Raw genomic sequence first — 18,841 nt, 5'->3', positions numbered from 1 at the left:
CCTACCTGTGATGTGGTAGGAGACAGAGAGGAGTGGGGGTACACTAGGCTTCTGTTGTCTTTGGGTCTGACCCGCTGCAATAACAGGGAGGACACATAGCGCTAATTAACTACTAGCTAGTAGCTAAGCTAACTACACAAGCTACTAGCCGTTTGCTACTAGCCGCACGTGCACGGGACGGGACACAAGCATGGCGGGATATCAAGGACAAGTCAATCAAGGAATTCCATGTGAAGAGATCTGAGGTCAGTCTGAGCTACTAGTGTCAAGTCCCCCTTAACTCTTTTACTGAAGTAACCCCCTTCGCTCCCGGCTGGTTTACTGGATTTTGACTGATTTCGCAAGGTCCACAGATTATTGTGTTCTATTGCTATAAAAACAAAGATTAAAGTCTCTTTTCTCATCAGGAAAAAAAATAAAAATATTTGTATCTGTTTCCGTTTTGCAGCAATTAGCATTAGAATATAGCTAAATTTCATCATTATTCACAAATCTGTGGGGGGAAACAGCTAGTTCCAACATGGCCCCGGTTGATCTCTTATACTCTTTTGCTTCAAGCATTCTCTTCAGAGGCTGCATCAAAGCCTTCTGCATACTCTAGCATAAAAAACATTATTTTATTTTTTTTACATATAAATACGTCTTTGGGAGCATGGTAATATTTAAAATTGAACATATTTATACATTTTTGGGCGCAAATGAGTTAAGAATGAGTGACATATAAGTCAGATAAGGCACTAAGAATGATTTTGTGGTCAGTCAAATCTAACACTATATTTGCACAATTTCACCAAGATCTGATCCGAGGTCAGTGGCAGTGTGTGTTTTGAATATGCTGATGTGTTAGCCGGATTTAGAGATGGTGGACCTCGCTGACTCGCTGGGAGATTATAAAACCCCCTGCCCGCTCAAGAACAGCCCCCAGTCGAGAGCGAGCTCCTGCTCCTCACAGATAACCGCTCTACTCATCAAGGTGTGTGTGTTTGCGTGTGTGCGTCTGCATGTTTAAATGCCACACAAGCACCACGCCATAACACGTCAAGCTTGTAACTGTAAACCATCGCATCGCATGGTTTTGGTCCAATGTTGATTTTGTGATTCATCGTTTTCGTTTCGATAAACCTTCTGTTACTGTACTGCTGTTTTAGTTAGCAACAGAGTTCCAAACAAGCTGAGGAGTTTCAGTGTGTTTACCTTTGTCTTTCTTCTGGAAGTCGCTGACGTACTTGAGGAGCTCGGCGTTGGCTTGGACGCAGTAAATCTCTCTGGTTTGTAAACCCCCACCACAGAGTCCAGTCAGGTTGGCGCGGCGGCGGTCTTGCTGGCCCAGCAGCAAGTCCACCCGGCATTCAGACCACTCGGTGGTCCTCCAGGCGTAACTGAGGGTATGCAAGTAACTAAGATAAGTCAGGCACTTAATCACTGAGATCTGATCTGAAGTCAGTCAGAGCTACTAATCTGAATCATCATCAAGTCAAAATCAGGTACTGTTTCACAAAAATCTGATCCGAGGTCAGTTCGTGAATATGTCCACTCACACGGCGCAGGGCATCACGGCATCCCCCTGCGGCTCGCAGGGCTCTCGCTCGTTTAGCGTCGGGCATTCGGCCCCTTCGCCCGTGGGGAACTGCAGCACTTGTCTGCGCCGCTCTCGCCAGCCACCGGACGAGTCGGAATCCGAGCAGGCCTTGGAGCAGGGCGACCAGTCGCTCCAGTCGCTCAGCTGGCAGTCTCTTGGCAGCAAGCACGACTGGATGGTCAGAGGCGCCTCTCTCGGTGTGCACAAGCTGTGGACACACAGAAGATTCACACGCTTTTGCTTTTTGACGAAACTAGAGCTGTCAAAATTAATCGATTCATCGATAAGAAATTGATTCTAAAATTAATCAACAACTATTTTAATAATCGAGTAATCATTTGCAACCATTTTTTAAAATTTAAAATTGTCCACATCCTCTGATTTCAGCTTATCGACATTAATTGTTCACTGATTTCTGTAGTCCTTCATGAAAGAAGACTGATTATCTTCTGTGTTAAATCAAAAGAAGATATTTGCCAACATCTGTTTTTACGCTAACATAGTACAACATCAATACCCTATTTTTAAACCACTGTACGAATACAAAGTACGAAATAAACACCAATCGATGGCTAATAAACAGTAATCAGAGAAAAACATGCTTTTGCAATACACTGTCATGCAAAATTTAAATGAATCCGATTAGTCGATTAATCGATTGAATAATATCGAAAAATATTCAATAATGACAGCACTAGATAAAACTGTTTTCAAGGAGCTAAACAAAAGTCCCGTATCCAGATTGAAAATGTTTTTTGAAAAAAATAAATAAAACAAGTTGAAAAAATGCTACGATAAGCTAAAGTAAATTGGAAAGTGCATCAACTGATGTACGGGTGTTCCGATCAGGGTTTTATGCTGCTGATTTTGATACTGATCTTACAAAAGAAATATCCGCCGATATTGATACGATCTCATGAATTAGCTGCACATTTTTCAATTTTAGGTCTGCTCACTTTTTTGGGGGGAGTAATTAATAAATCAGATTTTAAAAAACATTCTATCCAAATTTACATCCCTTTATTATAAAAAACCAAAAAAACTGGACATTATTTCAAATTTAGACAACATATATTATGATTCAGTTCCTGTTTTGATCTGCAAGGAAGGAGGGAACGGATGCTATTCTAGATAGCTTCAGGCTGCAAAGCACGAGCTGCGGGTTATTGTTTTTTTGTGATCAGCAATGTAAGGCATTGATCGATATATGCTGATGGTGTATTTTTCAATACTTATCATAATCATCGCATGACATTTAGCACGACATTGTAGCTCAATATCGTAGCACAACAGCGTAGCCTGACATTCTTGCCGAACATCATAGCTCGACATCATACTGTGGCTTTGTAGCGTCACATCAGAACTTGACATTGCAGTTTCTTCTGCCATAACGTTCGAGTATAACAATGGCGCATAACACTATAACGTGGCATCATAGCGTGACAACTTAGTATCACTTAATCATTGCTCACAGGCTGCTTAAGTCACCCTCCTAGCTTGGCATGGCATGAACGCTCATATTTCATCTTCACCAGTTAATGAACCAGGCAGGGAACGTCTCAGCTCACTGTGTTAAATGAGCGCTAACAAGAAAGTTTGGTGTTTAAGATATTTATATTTCAGCAGAACAGCAAGAGCTGGGCCATAAGTGTTCAGAGAAATCCTTGTCACCTGACATTGTGTGCTACGTACACAAAATCCAAACACATGAAATGTCTGTTGTGCTTGATGTGAGGCCTCTAAAAGAGAGCTTTCCAAATCAATTCGTAACATCATAGTGTACCATTTTAGCACTGAAACATGACATAGGCGAGCAGCGTGACATCATAACCTAACATCATGGCTGAAGTAATCAATGGAATAATAATCAATAGGCTACTCTATTCTAAAAAGATTCGTTTGTAACGTGGCATCATTACGCGACATTAGCGTATCATCGTAGCATAACATCGTAGCAAAACATTAGAGAAACATTGCAGTCAAACATCGTATGTAAACATTTTACACTAGCATAATGTCAACTTCCACGCACACACACAGGTGTTTTTGAAATAATGTGTGTGTTGCGCCTGAGGTGAGACGCCTAAATAAGAGCTTTCCAAATGAAGCGGTGGTGGAATTAGCGCTAATAGCTCGTCAGCTGCGCGGCCTGCGGGGGGAAGAAAAATCTGAACTGAGAAGTCGTCGGCTTTAGTTTAGAACATTTCTAATGACTCTCCGTGCACCCTGGGGTGGGGGGTGGGGGGCGAAAGGAGGAGGGGTGTGGGGGCTTTTGATAAATGCAGCTTAGACCCTCAAACGATGTGAGCTGCACACGCAGTCACAGTCGATGCTAATGAGGCTTGCTAGTCACCATGTGGCGGCCGGATGCTATCGATAGCGTCGCATAGTGCTGAAAGACATGGCCTTAAAAAAACATATACATAATACTGCATATATATATAAAAAAAAACATTCTTGCCTGTGTACTGTAAAAACCCATAAATACATTTTCACCTAAAATCTATGACATAGCGGTAGCGTCGATGATAAATCGTGCCATAGCGAGGGCTCCCCGCACATGTCAGATATAACGGTGTCATCAGCATGTAGCGCTAGCGTGAAGTTTTCTGCACTTTTTTGCCAAATTTGTGGAAAAACAACTGCGAATATATCAACATGAGGAATCAAGAAGGCCGGCAGAGGACGAATGAATATTCATGGCCGTGGGGGGGGGGTTGCGCAACCGCTTGTTCTTTGAAACTTGTGATGGGCGTCGCCGGCGAGAAACATGAATGAACACGTTTAGTGCATAATACATCACATCCTCCACCACCGGGATGCGTGAACGGAGGCTCACGAGAGCGGAAACTCGCCCGCAAAGCTTTCCTGGAGATTAAAGAGCAGAGAAAACAGTGCAGGGAAACAGTAGCAGACACTGTGGAACTTCTATCGACAAGGAAGAAGAAACAGAAAGAGCGCCTTATCATCATCCTTGACCACCTTTCGCTAAGCAATGCTCATCTTTCATCATATCATATCCGATACGTGTCGTGTAACATTGCTGCATAATGCAGTACCGTAACATAATATCATAACATAGTAACATTATATTTAAGCCTAAATTTGTAGAATAGTTGTGATTGGTCGTTACCTGAGTTCTGAACAACTCTGTGATGTCATTTTCAGTCGATAGCCAGTGGCAAAATGGCCGCCCCCTTAGATGGATAAAAATGGGTGGATTTTGCTGCTTAATTCATATTCCACAAACACATTAGTTTAGACTGGTGGGATATATTTTTGGAAAGAAAATTTGGGGGTTGACTTCCTCTTCCAAAACATAGCGTGAGACGGTAGGGCGCAACAGCGTAGCCTTAACAGCTTAGCCTGACATTGTAGCATAACACAATAGCGTAACATGCTATCATATCATCATAGACCAACATCGTAGCGCAACGTTGTAGCTTGACATCATAGCATAATATACTGTAGTAGCGCAACAAAAGTGGCAAACTGTAGCACAACTCACTTTAGCATAGCATCATAGCATGAGATATGAATAATATCGTAACATTGTAGCGTGAGATCACAGCAAGACATCATTACCCAACATTGTAGCTTTAAATCATAGCGTGTCAGGTAGCACAACATTGTAGCATGACATCGTAGGTGAATATCCCAATTAGATATAGCATCGTAGCATAACATAGTATAGTAGCACAATATAGTAGTTGAACGTAGTAGCATAAAATTAAAGCGCAGCATTATTGTTCGACATTGTAACTTGACATCATACTTTTTACTTTCTATTTGTCTTTTTTCTTATAAAATCACATTTTATTTACATTTTCTCCCTATTATGAATTCATTCTCCACAAACTATTTTCAACTATTACAACTTAATTGTTGAAAAATGTAGACACATTTTCTCTTAACATTTTTATCCTTACTTACTAAAATATACACATTTTTATATATTTAATATAATTATGTGTAATATTTAATATTTTAACAGTATTATGCCAAAAAAAGTATAATAGAGTTTTTCTCAAAATATATATGCTGAGTTCTGTTCCTGCATTGGCGATGTAAAACGAATTTCGACTTAAGCCGGATTTCAAAGTTAAAGTCGATATTTACATAAAAAAATACTTTGTACATTCATTTAAAAAAAATAACATATTTGCGCGACCCGGAAGGTCCGGAACGAATATTCATTCATTGCTGATGGACGGCAGAGCGGAGCTAATTCAAATTTAAACACGGAAATATGACGCGCCTGATGGCGAGCTGACTTGCTCGATGGACGTTCGTTGCTGGAGGTAACGACAACACAACTTTGAATAACTTTAAAATGGCATGATTACTGTGGGAAATTAACAAAGAAGAAGTAACTCGAGACGCAACTTTTTTTTGTGTAAATAACATTTTCCTATAATAGTCTGTTTGATTTTTTCGGTGTTGTTGTTCCAGTTGTTATAAGTTACTAGAGTGACATGAGGCGAAAAAAAGTTAAAAGTGAAACTCACTTGCGTGGCACAGAGCTGCTGTTCCTATGAACGCAGGTGACGTCTCGGGTCTGGTATCCCACCTGCACGTCCCAGGAGGAACTTTCCTGCCGGTTCAGCCGGTTCCTGGTGCGTTTCTTCTGGATTAGCTCCCTGGTCTCAGGATCTTTGGCTCCTCCCTGGCCTTTCCCCTTGCGCCGCTTGGCCTGACGCGTCGTCCTAGTCTGGGGCAGGATGCAGGGTGTCCAAGCGCCCACCCTGAGGCTGTACATGCCCTCTGGTCCTACGCAGGGCCCCAGTTTGCAAGACTGAAACTCGGTTAGATTGGGACAGATGGATCCTCCGAAAAGCGGCGGGACCAGGACGCTTCGGACCCGGTTGCGAAGTCCTGTCCCGCATGTTTTTGAGCAAGATGTCCATGGAGAGTAGTCGGAAACAACGCAGTCCTGAGGACACGGGATCAGACAGGCTTGCTCCAAGCGGGGCTGGGGTTCGAAGTACTCGCAGATGGCGTCCTCGGCAGGTGAACCGTCCGATTTGAGGGTGCAGCCCACCTCCCGGGTCTGGATGCCCTCCTCGCCACCGCTGCAGGTGAAAGAACGCGGGGACCCCGAAGCCCTGGAGGACACGGACACGCACGGGTTCCAGGAGCCCAGACGCCAGTCATACAAGTCCTTGTGCCAGTCGCACACGCGGAAACAGTTCCTCTGGTTGGACGGACGCAATGACTGGTCACAGTTGGTGTGCAGCGTGGTCCAACCCTCCACATGGGCGCACCACACCGCTCGGCTCTGGCTGCCCCCAGGGCCACAGTCGCTGCCCATGCACCTCCCCCAAGGACCTGACAACAGACAAACAACTATTACAACTACTAGAAACTGTACCTATAGAACACTTAAATTAATTATGTGAGAGAATACAAATGAGACATATGGTTAGGGTTTGGCATTTAGGTCGTTTGGCGGTTCAAGTTGAACTCATCCAAACCCAAAAACGTATAAATATGTTTTTTAATACTTTGTCCTTCACTCCCAAAAACATATTTATAGGTTGTTGTTTTTTAAATTAGTGTGAGTGTGGATGGTTGTTTGTCTCTGTGTGCCTTGAGATTGGCTGGCAACCAGTTCAGGGTATACCCCGCCTACTGCCCGAAGCCAGCTGGGATAGGCTCCAGCAACCCCCGTGACCCTTGTGAGGACTAAATGGTTAAGAAAATGGATGGATGGATGTTTTTTTTAATATTTTTTTTAATAATACAGCATACAGAAAGCTTTGATGCAGCTTTTGACCTGAAGAGGTCGCTTAAAGCAATGGTAGTTATTACAGAAAGGGCCAGCAGGTGGCAGCAGAGTATAAGAGATCAGCCAGGGCCATGTTGCAATGAGCTCTTTTTGCCATGGTTTTCACCAGGAATGTGAATAATGATGAAACTTAGCTATATTCTAATGCTAATTGCTGCTAAACAGAAGCTGATACAAATATAGTTTTCTTCCTGATGAAAGAAGAGACTCTAATCTTTCTTTTGGTAGGTTCTATGTTTTTATAGCAATAGAACACAATATTCTGTGGGCCTTGCAAAATCAGTCAAAATCCAGTAAAACAGCCAGGAGCGAAGGGGGTCGCTTCAGTGAAAATGGCTGGGAGTGAATGAGTGAATAAGTGTTGTTGATTTTTGCTCCATTTTCTCTCCTTTTTTAGTCCCCGGGTTTCCATACAGGCTGCTGTTGTTGTCTTTGTTCAGTCATTTTTAATATAAGTTAATTTTATTAATGTAATAACATAATTTCTCTCCATCTGCCCCCGCACTCTTGATAGCATATTAAATGAAGAAATGAAAAGAAAAAATCCTGATAGAGGAAAATTTGATTATTTTAACTCTATTCTTGAAAATGATCCAATTTTATTTCCTTTGCCCATGGGTTGTTCTGTTTTATTGTATTCCTTGGTGTCAAACCTTTAGCTGACTGACTGATCGAAGGCTGCCGGTGTAAATAAAAGAGTGCCGCCGTGTACTCAGGACGAAGACAAACGGGGACGCGTTCAAGGCTATTGACGTGACAAGAGGAAACAAAATTCAGCTCATTAGGCCTCTCCTCTCTGAGCGCTTTGTAACGCCATCTTTGACCACTTATCCACGCAAAACACGATAAATTGTTATACATGAGGAAAATGTAGAAATAGGGATTATTGTGGGGGGGAAGACAGATCAGTGAACTTTCCCCTGTGCTGGGATTTGCTCCAATGTGATGACTCGCATGAAGGATTAACTGAAGGGATTGTTATTATATGTTATTTATGGATGCAATTGATGCATTTTGTTATTACTGTAATATTTTTGCTTTTACAGTAAATGTACACATACAACCTCATGGAAGCAATTGTTATAAAAAATATTATGTTTTATTGCATTTTAGCCTCTTTAGACACGCATTTTTTTTCAGATTTTGCTGATTTCGACTCTTTTCCCACATAAAATAAAATAAAATAAAATAAAATAAAATCATATTAAATGTGCATATAGTATTAGAATAAAAGACTAAGTAAGTAAACAGCGGATCACTATTCGTGGAGGATAGGCATCGGGCTTGACCCTGAATAGCAAAATCTGCATATCATTGACACCCATTATGGTTGCATAAAAAAACATTTACTTTTTCCTAACAGGGATTATAAAACCACCTCTGGCATCTCTGCATCATTAATACACAATAAGACTCCAAACTTGAATTCATTGCAGTCTGTTTAGGTGCCTCGCATCGCCTCGATAGGTACTGCTGTTTTGCTTAGCAAAAAAAATTCACTTTGCGCTCACGGTTCTATGAAGTGAGACGCCAGGGTCTATTTGAGAGAGGCATTTAATGGTATTAGGTGTATGACGCACCCATGCGACTAATTAGGCCACCTGGCATGAACCCTGCGGTCCCGTCACTGAGGCATTGTGGGACTTTATTTTTTATTTTTTTAAACCCACATACACTTAGGCGACACCAGTGCAGGGTGAATGTGACACCACTGAGCTGAAGCTGCACCCGCAGGAACAAGAACGCCGTTCATTAAAAAGACACCGGAGGCCCGGTGAGAGTTCAAAAGAGTTAATCCTTTTGACGCTGGCTGAAATGAGGTCCACAGAGGTGATCCTACAGCTCGCGGTTACACCATGACGTCACCATGACCAACACGTTGATCACACTCTTACATTTACTTTGGTTATTTATTTTTTTACAGTTTGACCCCTCCTACAAGTCAAAACATGTTAAAAGACACTTTTTAAAGTATTCCTATGCGCGTGTTCTCACCCTCTCGCTTTCAAGAAATAGGACCCTAATTTATAACATCACTTTGAGGGAATGGAAAGAAGACTCGCTCACACAGTTTTCCAAATAAGGGGCAACATGTGCTCGCTTCAAGCGGTTTATTTGTCACTTGCAGTTCAAGTTTATTGCAAAAGTGACCAATCAAACAGAATACTTTGTAAAGTTACCGGTAAACATTGTGTATTTAGCCAAAGATCATTAGCTTGAGATTCTAGTTCAATTTTTTCCGTGACCACGTTTGTATATTAAAACACTTGTATCTTAAATCATCGTTCCCCATTGAAATGCATGAAAATGCCATTAATCTGTTCCAGTCTCCCAAAAAAATCAATGCTAACTGTTATAATGTGTTTTTAAAACTTAGGAAAATAGCACTATATGATACTATACTTTTTGAACTTTATAAAACATGCAGTATTAAAATGACTTGGCCACCTCGGGGCAGTGTAATACAGTTATGCGGACACAAATGGAGCATACTTTCACAACTATTATGAGTTTGTAAACTGGATAAAAATATATTTGCCTATTATTGTTATAATGTCTGTGTACATGCATTGCTCTATCGTTTAAAAAAAACACTGCATTGTAAAACACCATACATTTTCAAAACGTCTCTTTCAAATTGTAGATTTGGTGTCATTCTGCTGACAAACAAACAAAAAACAATGAAACATCATGAGCTTTTATCCTCCCTGTGGGAGGTACTCAGCGTCAACTCTTCCTCAAAACTCAGACAGCCGAGAGCTAGCATCCGGGCGCGCCATCGATACATCTGCTTTGACTCAAACTTAAGCCGACAAACCCGAACGTGACCTCCCCCAAGGCCTGCGACGGTCATGAGGAGGACATGACTGGGGGAAGTTGGGGCGTGTAATAATGACAGACTGCAACATCTGAGACCAGACCTCACAAGAAGCCGCTAACAAACAATCCAGAAGAAGAAGTTGTTGTCGTAGTTGTCGTTGGTTTGATTTGTTTTGTCCTCCAAGCAGCCTGTGAAGGCTGCATTTAAACAAGTTAGACGTGTAACCAACGCACACATACAAGTCGGTAAAACCGGCTTGCTCCGCCTATGGCTAACATCCACCACTTTTAAGCGATGGCCAGACTACACTGTGGAACACTATCATGAGCCAAACGGTAAGTAAGCCTGCATTGAAATTTTGTTGGATGCACAGAGTACAGTGTGTAAAATATTGCACTGTGTGCAATGCGAGTCGCAAGGTAAGCAGAGCTGCATGGAGTTCTGGCGGATGCACAGATTAGCATTAGCTTCAGATAAGTGGCACAAACTACTAGCTGCCATGTGTCACGTACACACAGCGTAGTGTAGTGATGGATGGATAGATAGATAGATAGATAGATAGATAGATAGATAGATAGATAGATAGATAGATAGATAGATAGATAGATAGATGGATAGATAGATAGATAGATAGATAGATAGATAGATAGATAGATAGATAGATAGATAGGATATGATATTAAAACACCTAAGGAATATTATTTTTTGAAAAAATTAATTATACTATATGACGTTACATGTATCTGTGTTTTTGTGTGCTTTCCATGTCATTTATTGTGCCAACACAGTGTATTTAAGAGCCCTTCTAATGTACGTCTCCACTTTTCATCCAAGACTCCAAATCCCTTCCTGACAGCAATATCCCTCACCGTGCATGTCGTTCCCCTCTAATCTTTTTGTATTCTGTGGATTAAACCGTGCGGATTTTCTTTACGATCTGTGAATGAATTTTACACAGCACGTTAAAAAAAAAGAAAAAAAGTGTCAAATCCAGGTTGTTGTTTGTGTGTGGGTGGGTGTGTGCGTGCGCGCGTGTGACTCTAGAGGGAGCGCGGCGTTGATGGTGATGATGTCGCTTTATTAAGACAAATTGTCCAATCACGTGGCGGGATGCGCCGCCCTCAGTGTCAGGATTAGATTACCGTCTCCCACAATGCATCACTTTTACATCCCGATCCAATAAAGGGTGGAGGGAGGGAGGAAGGGCTGTGGCGGGGGCTGTGGGGGTGTTTGGTTTTAAAGGCGTGACGACACGGCGGTGGTGAGAATAATGGCTGTAAAATTAGCCCAGGGCGTGTGGTGTAAATCAGGAAAACTACAGTTATCATGCTGATTTGTTGTTAGCTCAAAATGCTAATGCTATTAACGTAACCCCTAAACATCTGCATTGGCTGTAAAATAATGTGTCGATGTTAGCTCCACATGCTAATGTCTACATAAATGCAGGCTCTGGACAAAGCTATTCTACCGCCGGGATATTCATGAGGGTCCCTAAAAAAAATATTAATTGGAACGCCTTTGTTTGCTGGAGGGGCTGGGGAAACATAAAAAAAAAAAATACAACATGATCAAATGAAATTCTCACTCGCAAACGCTAATAAAACAGGTTGCATTCGTGACCAATTTGGTCGCAGCAAAATGCTACCACTTCCAAGGAGGTAAGGGGGCCGTTTTTAGAGGCCATAGGGGAGGGCGTCATTATTTGGCAGGTGGAAGGTGTTGGCCGTGAATATGCGTCTTGGTGCCAAGCGTGAGCACACACACCCCGCACAGGCACGCACACACACGAGGCCAAAGGCTGCGATGCAAGGACCGCCTTCTGTCAGCACACTTCACGCTTTGCTTTGGTTTCATGTGGAAGATTAGGATGAAACGAGGGAATAATGAAGTTGGAACCTTTGGATTTTTTTTATTTTTTTGGTGTTGTTTTTACATTCACACTTTTTTATAAATAGCTACACACACAGCATGTGTTCTTTCATGTTAGGTATTGTCTCGTTCGCACTACAAAAGCACTGGAACCTCTTAACGCTTACATACTGATTGGTTAAGAATAACCTCATAATAAATATCTATCACAAATTGTGATTTAAAAAAGAAATGTATTCATAGCCTAGTCTGAAATGAATACATGGATGAACAATCCTTAAATCATTTGCTCCCCAAAACGCATACATGTGTTTTAAGTATCCCAAAGACGCATTAATACGTTTTTATGTTTGTTTTTTTTATGCTAGAGCATACAGAAGGCTTCGATGCAGCCTCTCAACTGCAGAGAATGGGTTAAGCAATGGTGGTAATTACAAAAAAATATATAAGAGATCAACCAGGGCCATGTTGCAACAAGCTCTTTTTCCCAGTGTTTTCAACAGGTTTGTGAATAATGATGCAACTTAGCTATATTCTAATGCTAATTGCTGCAAAACGGAAACAGACTTTTTTCTGATTAAAGAAGAGACTCTAATCTTTCTTTTGGTAGGTTCCATGTTTTTTATAGCAATAGAACACAATATTCAGTGGGTCTTGCAAAATCAGTCAACCAGCCGGGAGCGAAGAGGGTTGCTTCTGTGAAAATGGCTGGGAGTGAATGAGTTAATTAATATTTCAGGGAAAAGGGAAAGTGAGTTTTTCATTTTTGTGCTAATGTGGCGGGAACGCATACAGTTCTCTGGACTGTTTCAAAGACCCCCGTTGAACGCTGTCCCATGATGATGCAACACAACTTATTCCAGTTATAAGTTACATTATGACCCATTCCAACTGCGATCCGAAACAAGTTACTGTGACACAATACGATTCATGATTCACTCCATTCACGATACCGTATGGTTCACAGGAATTGCATTGAATTAAAAAAAAAGATGAGACTGACTTACACAATGAAATGTGATTGACTTCATTATGATAAAATCAAATTCATTCCATGCAATACAATACGCTTCACTGAAATTCACATACAGCACAATTCGCACTTGCAATTAGGATACAATGCAAATCATTCCAATGACCGTACAATAGAATTAGGATTCACTTCAGTTACAACACAATTTATTCTAATGAAGATACAATGCAATATGATGAATTCCATATTTGATTTACTGCAGCTACGATGCAACACAATTCACTCCAATTACAATATGATGCCATTCATTCAGATCGCAATGCATTGCAAAACGATTCATGAAAATATGATAGAATTTCAATTGCAAATTATGATGCAATATGATCCAATTCACTCCAAAGACAATACCATACAAATGTTGTACACAAATCAGCTCACAGGGTATTTAATTTCAGTTACACCTCAAAGAAAATCATTTTTTGCAATGCGGATTGAAGCAATGCATCACAATTCTACCTCAAATGACATCCAGGACACACTTTCCCTGAACTGGGCCATCACACATCGTCAAAATTTGACTTGAATTCCTGACGAGTTAAATCGCCTGTGAGTAATACAGTGAGCCTCATTAGTTGGAATTCAAACACACTTCGGTAATCTCACACTTCATTTATGAAGACTAAAGCACAGCGTGAGAGAGAGTCAAGAGAAGCAAAAGTACCACCCTGTCATTTATTCATGGGGGAGACTGAGGGCAGGTGAAGGTAGCTGCTCATTCCTCTGACTTATTCCTTCCTAATGACTTTTTCCTTCTTTGGAGAGGAGATCCCTGGCAGAGTAATGAGACATTTTTGCAGGCATGGCAGCGGCCACACTGACAGCATCACTTGGGAGCTCTTGTTAGCTCTTGTTAGCGTGTCCGGCTATAATTGCACAAGATGTTGTCGGGGCTGGGCACAGCAGCAAAAGGCCAAGGAGGACACACTCAGGTATATTCCACACGTGTAATATATTATACATATATTAGTGAAGTGTCTGAATTATAATGTGTCATACTACTTCTTTGCTACTTTCTGTTAGAATAAATGTACATAAGTTATCCCATATTTACTCCTATAATATTGCGCTGAAGAAAAATACACGTCTGTATTATTCTGCTGTGTGTTCCCCCTCCTCTTTAGGGTAGTAACAAGGGACCGCCCTAAACGGAAAAAAGAAAAAGAAAAAGAGGGCTGGGCCAGGGTTAGTATAGTTTGGGAATTTTCATTTGAGTTAGTTTTGATTTCGTTTTTTTTTTTTTTATTTAGTTAGTTTTAATTAGTTTTCAGGGTGGTTCTGTTAGTTTTCATTATTATTATTTTTTTTTAATAAATGCTTAATTTAAATTTTGTTTTAGTTAGTTTCAGTATTAGTTTAAAAAAAAGTGTATTACTGGTGCGCAATATTTAAAAAAGAACATGATAAAATGAAAAAAGTCATATTTCACACCTAGTGTTGCATTTCAGATGAGTTAAATGAAGAAGCAGCGCAATTGGAGCCAAAAGTCAAGCACGCAAAACTGTCGCCGAGGAGCGACATCATCTGAAGGTGCTTGTTTATTGGCTGCCGCTAGATGACGTCACTTCTGTGTGACACACTTTCAAACGTCCTTATTCCGGTTAATATCAAAATTAATATACTTAAAATCACATTTAAAATCATCCCCAAAGGCTCATGCATTCAATTAACTCATTCACTGCCATTGATGGCTATAGACCTCCAAAATTTAATTGAACTATTTCTATTAGTTTCACATTTTTGTGAGTGTGACAACCTAGAATTTTGTTATTGTACATTTAGAACAGATATGAAAATTGTGATTAATCGTGAGTTAACTATTGAAGTCATGCGATTAATTGCAATTAAAAAATGTAATCGTTTGACGGCCCTAATTTTTAATAATCTTTCTTCTTCTTTTTTTTATTAGGGGCATCAGGCGATTATTTTTTTTAAATTGTAATTAATCACTTGACTTCACTATTTAACTCAAGATTAATCACGAATTTTATATAAATGTACAGTAAAAAAATTATAGGATTTCATACTCTTGCTAACAAAAGTGGAAAAAAATGTGAAACTAATAGAAATAGTTCAAATGAATTTTTTACGTCTATAGCCGTCAATGGCAGTGAATGAGTTAATCACCAAAGACTAAAACTAAGGAATATTTTTGCTATAATTATAGTTAGTTTGTTAGCTTTGTAAATGTTAAATGTAGGTTCAGTTAGTTTTCGTTTTTTTTAAGAGGATTTAGTTTTTATTTTTATTTGTGAACAAAATTGTTTTTTGGAATTTTAGTTTTCGTTTTTTTTTTAATTAGTTTTCGTTAACTACATCTCTGTCCGGTTCTCCACGAGAGTAAAAATTATTTAAATCTCTTATTTTCCCTCCTTGTCTATTTATTAAATGTTCTAGGTTGATTGAACCTGACACTTTCGCCAAAAATTTCTTTTAGATTGAATACATTGTTGGCCTTCTTTAAAAGAACACACAAACAACACTTTACAAATGATAATAAGACCCAGAAAAGGAATTCAGAAATGTGCTTGTAAATACATTATACATGTTTGAAGACAATTGCTGGCATTTAGAAAGAAAGTCCACTGACGGTTTTAGGAGTCACGTCCAATTGTTTATGACGCATAACACGGCAACTGCAGCCAGAAGTAAGCCAACTACACTGGTCCGATAATAACAGTTTTCACAATGCCAGACTTTTTAAAGTCAGAGGTGTCCTGAAATTATGCAGAGGTGGCCTCCTCCAAAAGTTATATGCATGAAAAACACCGTCTTATGCTTTGCCATGGCCAATCATCTTAATACGGAAACCCGAGTCAGTGTGGAGCCGAGCAATGCGAAGAGAATTAAGTCGGCGCGTACGATTTTAAAACGCCTACGGGATTCTTTTTGTACATCCAAAAAGTGGACTTAGCGAAAAGAGAAAAGACTAGGTTAAACTGTGGGTATAATATTACTGACATGTCATTAGTAACACTTTCTTTAATAAACTCATTCTAGAGAAATGTGAACTACTGACAAACAGCAAACCAAAAATCCTCTGCTGTCCATCACGGAGAAGAAAAAACATGAATAAAAAGCTTTTGTCAATGCATGTGGCCGGAGCATGATTTGTCATGAAACATGAAAATATACAGAAAGTGTGGTGGTTAGTCAACCTTAAACATTTCTTGACAATAATATATGTGACCTCACTAGTCTAAACATGACATTCTGATTAATATTACATATGTGGATTATGAGTTATGCAGCAAAATCCAGCCGCTTTTATCCATCTCAGGGGGCGGACATTTTGCCAATTGCTGTCGACTGAAGATGACATCACAAGTTGGATTTCCATCCACACATTTTTAATCCAATTTTCAAGAAATGCGAAAATAAAGCTGAATGGAAACGCTAGAAATTCAAAAAAGGGCCCAAAATTCGCAAAAAAGTTTTTACACGCAGAGGGGGTGGATTTTGAAGCGTATCGAAAAAAGGAAAATGCAGATTTCGGCGATGGAAACTGTTTTTGCGAATAACCGCTTGCAAGACCGGATACACGTTTTGACCGGATATTACGTCACACCTACATCACGACGTCATCGCACGGCGCAGTCGCTTCTCGGTCTTCTTCTTTTAAATCCCATCTCTATGGTGTATACTGCCACCTACAGCGGCGGAGTCACCTCTCTATATTCGCAAAAGAAGAACAGGTGGAAACGGGCATAAATCGCATTTGGTAATTTTCCCCAGCTCCAGGTGTCTTACAAAGGGAAACACGTCGTAGAGATTTTGTTAGCTTGTGATCAAATTTGAACCGAGTAACAAATTGCTGTAATATCTACATTTACAGGTATTAAAGTTGCCAAGTAATTACTATAATTTATTAGAATACAAGAACATTTTGTAAACTGCATTACGTTGAACTGCTGTTTTCTAAAAAAAAAAAAAAAATACAGTAACTAATTTATATACAGTAAAAAAAAAAAAAACTTTTAAAAGATTTTTGCAGTAATTAACTGATATTTTATAATGATCAGCAGGCAACATTTAGCCAGTTATTTCCTGTAAATTCTACAGTCAATTCTTTACAGTGTATACGAGACAGGGAGACGTTAAACTGCACAAAATGTTATTTTTTGTTATTGCATTAGTAGCCAAATGTGATGACTCGCCATAAAACACAATATTGATTTCCAGGGGTCCTTCAAAGACAAACTTCATATCAAAATATTATTATTTTGCTACTAATTTCAATAGCTAGACCAGGGGTAGGCAACTCTGGAGCTTGAGAGTGTTTTAGATGTCTCCCTCCTCCAACACAGGTGAGGATCGTTATCAGGCAAGGGTTGCCTACACCTGAGCTAGATGGACTTTTTTTTGAAAAAAAATAATTTTCACCATTGTAATTGTCACAGTAATTGTGTTACTTCTGCAACTTCCAACACCGGTATTTTAATATTTACATTTTGAATTTTTTTTTAATTTAATCCACAGAGGAAGTAAAAAAAATTCTGGGATAGCATCAAATCACAGCTTCCCTTTATTTCCCTCGCCGCCGCCCTTATCAAATGGCGAGAGCGCCGAGGGACAGATGATTGATTACTATTAAAGCTGTCAGCGGCGGCCCCGCACCGGTCTGCTCGCGCGACGGCTGCCGCTCGCCGAGAATAGATCTGACGAACGATAGCTCGCTGCTCCTCCCGCGGGGCGCTGCTCGCTTGCTCACTCGCGCTAATTTGTGCCAAAAGAAAAAGCCCACGCATCGGGCCACGTTTGTCGCAACAGGTCGGTCGGAAGCCCGTTGAAGAATAACACCTGTACAGTAGCAAAGTGCATTTTTAGAAATATATATCCATATATCCAATATATATAGCCTTAGTCACTTCAATCCAGTGCTTAAAAAATGATAGTGAAAAGCTTAAAAGTTTTTCTTTTATGGATTTATATTAGAATGTCCATTGTCCAAAAGGCAGTTTTACATAATAGGATACCACCCTGCAATTTAGAGGCTGGTGTTTGTAGTACTTCCCACCACTGGCTTTGCTTTTCAGGGGATAGACTCAATTATGCTTACACGAGAAGAAAGTCACATAAGGCCTCGCAGCTGTAAATTCTGCAGCGGGACTTCGGCAGTACATTAAACAAAAAGTGACACGCCATCATCTCGGCGTCAGTGATGCAAGCAGGAAGAAAAGATGCGAATGATTCATGGGGGGATGATAAACAAAGTGCAGGCGGGAGATGTTGCGCTCTGCTTTCCACTCGGGGGGGGGGGGGGTGGGCTGGGTTGGGAAAGTGCAGAGGAGGCCCTGATGAGGTTTGTTTGATCTGTTGTCAATCACTAGCCTAAGGGCTGTTTTCCTTAATTGACCCTAAGGGAGGACGTCTTGATCAACAGGCTCAATGTTCTAGTAATTGGCCTTTTGATTAGTCACGATTGTAAAGTAAGCAAAGTTTGAAATCTTGATGGAATTTTTGGAAATTCAGCCCCAGACCTTGAAGCTCATTTTGCTTGGCATTATGTAAGATGGTAGAGATTTCTACCAAAAGAAACCACGCTAAAAAAAGACAGAGGAAGACAGCCATTTTAATTTGAAGTGGCCAATTTAGGGTCTTTTTTGGCAACCCCCGGGGGTACTGTACTTCAAAGACAAGCCTCTTTAACATTTCTTCCAATTTGTCCCAAATTTGATCCCTGTAGATTGCAAAAGTGCAAAGAATATGACTTTTTTATTTATTTACTTATTTATTTTTTTGCATGAGTATGGC

General features: G+C 40.2%; 1 protein-coding gene across 1 annotated transcript in view; it reads right to left on the bottom strand.

The window, feature by feature from the left end:
- Positions 1-18,841, bottom strand: part of thsd7ab (thrombospondin, type I, domain containing 7Ab) — a 101,734-nt gene that overhangs the window by 52,105 nt on the left and 30,788 nt on the right. The window contains exons 2-5 of the mRNA XM_086078258.1: positions 6,088-6,907; positions 1,539-1,787; positions 1,195-1,379; positions 6-74 (exon numbers count right to left, since the gene is read on the bottom strand). Coding sequence (XP_085934384.1) covers positions 6-74; positions 1,195-1,379; positions 1,539-1,787; positions 6,088-6,907 — 1,323 coding nt within the window. The remainder of the gene's footprint in view (positions 1-5; positions 75-1,194; positions 1,380-1,538; positions 1,788-6,087; positions 6,908-18,841) is intronic.

This window comes from Leptonotus elevatus, chromosome 6 (assembly GCF_054856555.1).
Source record: "Leptonotus elevatus isolate MCC_2025b chromosome 6, RoL_Lele_1.0, whole genome shotgun sequence".
Classification (NCBI taxonomy): Eukaryota; Metazoa; Chordata; class Actinopteri; order Syngnathiformes; family Syngnathidae; genus Leptonotus; species Leptonotus elevatus.
The sequence above is the reverse complement of the archived record's forward strand: the minus strand, read 5'-3'. Positions and strand labels throughout refer to the sequence as shown.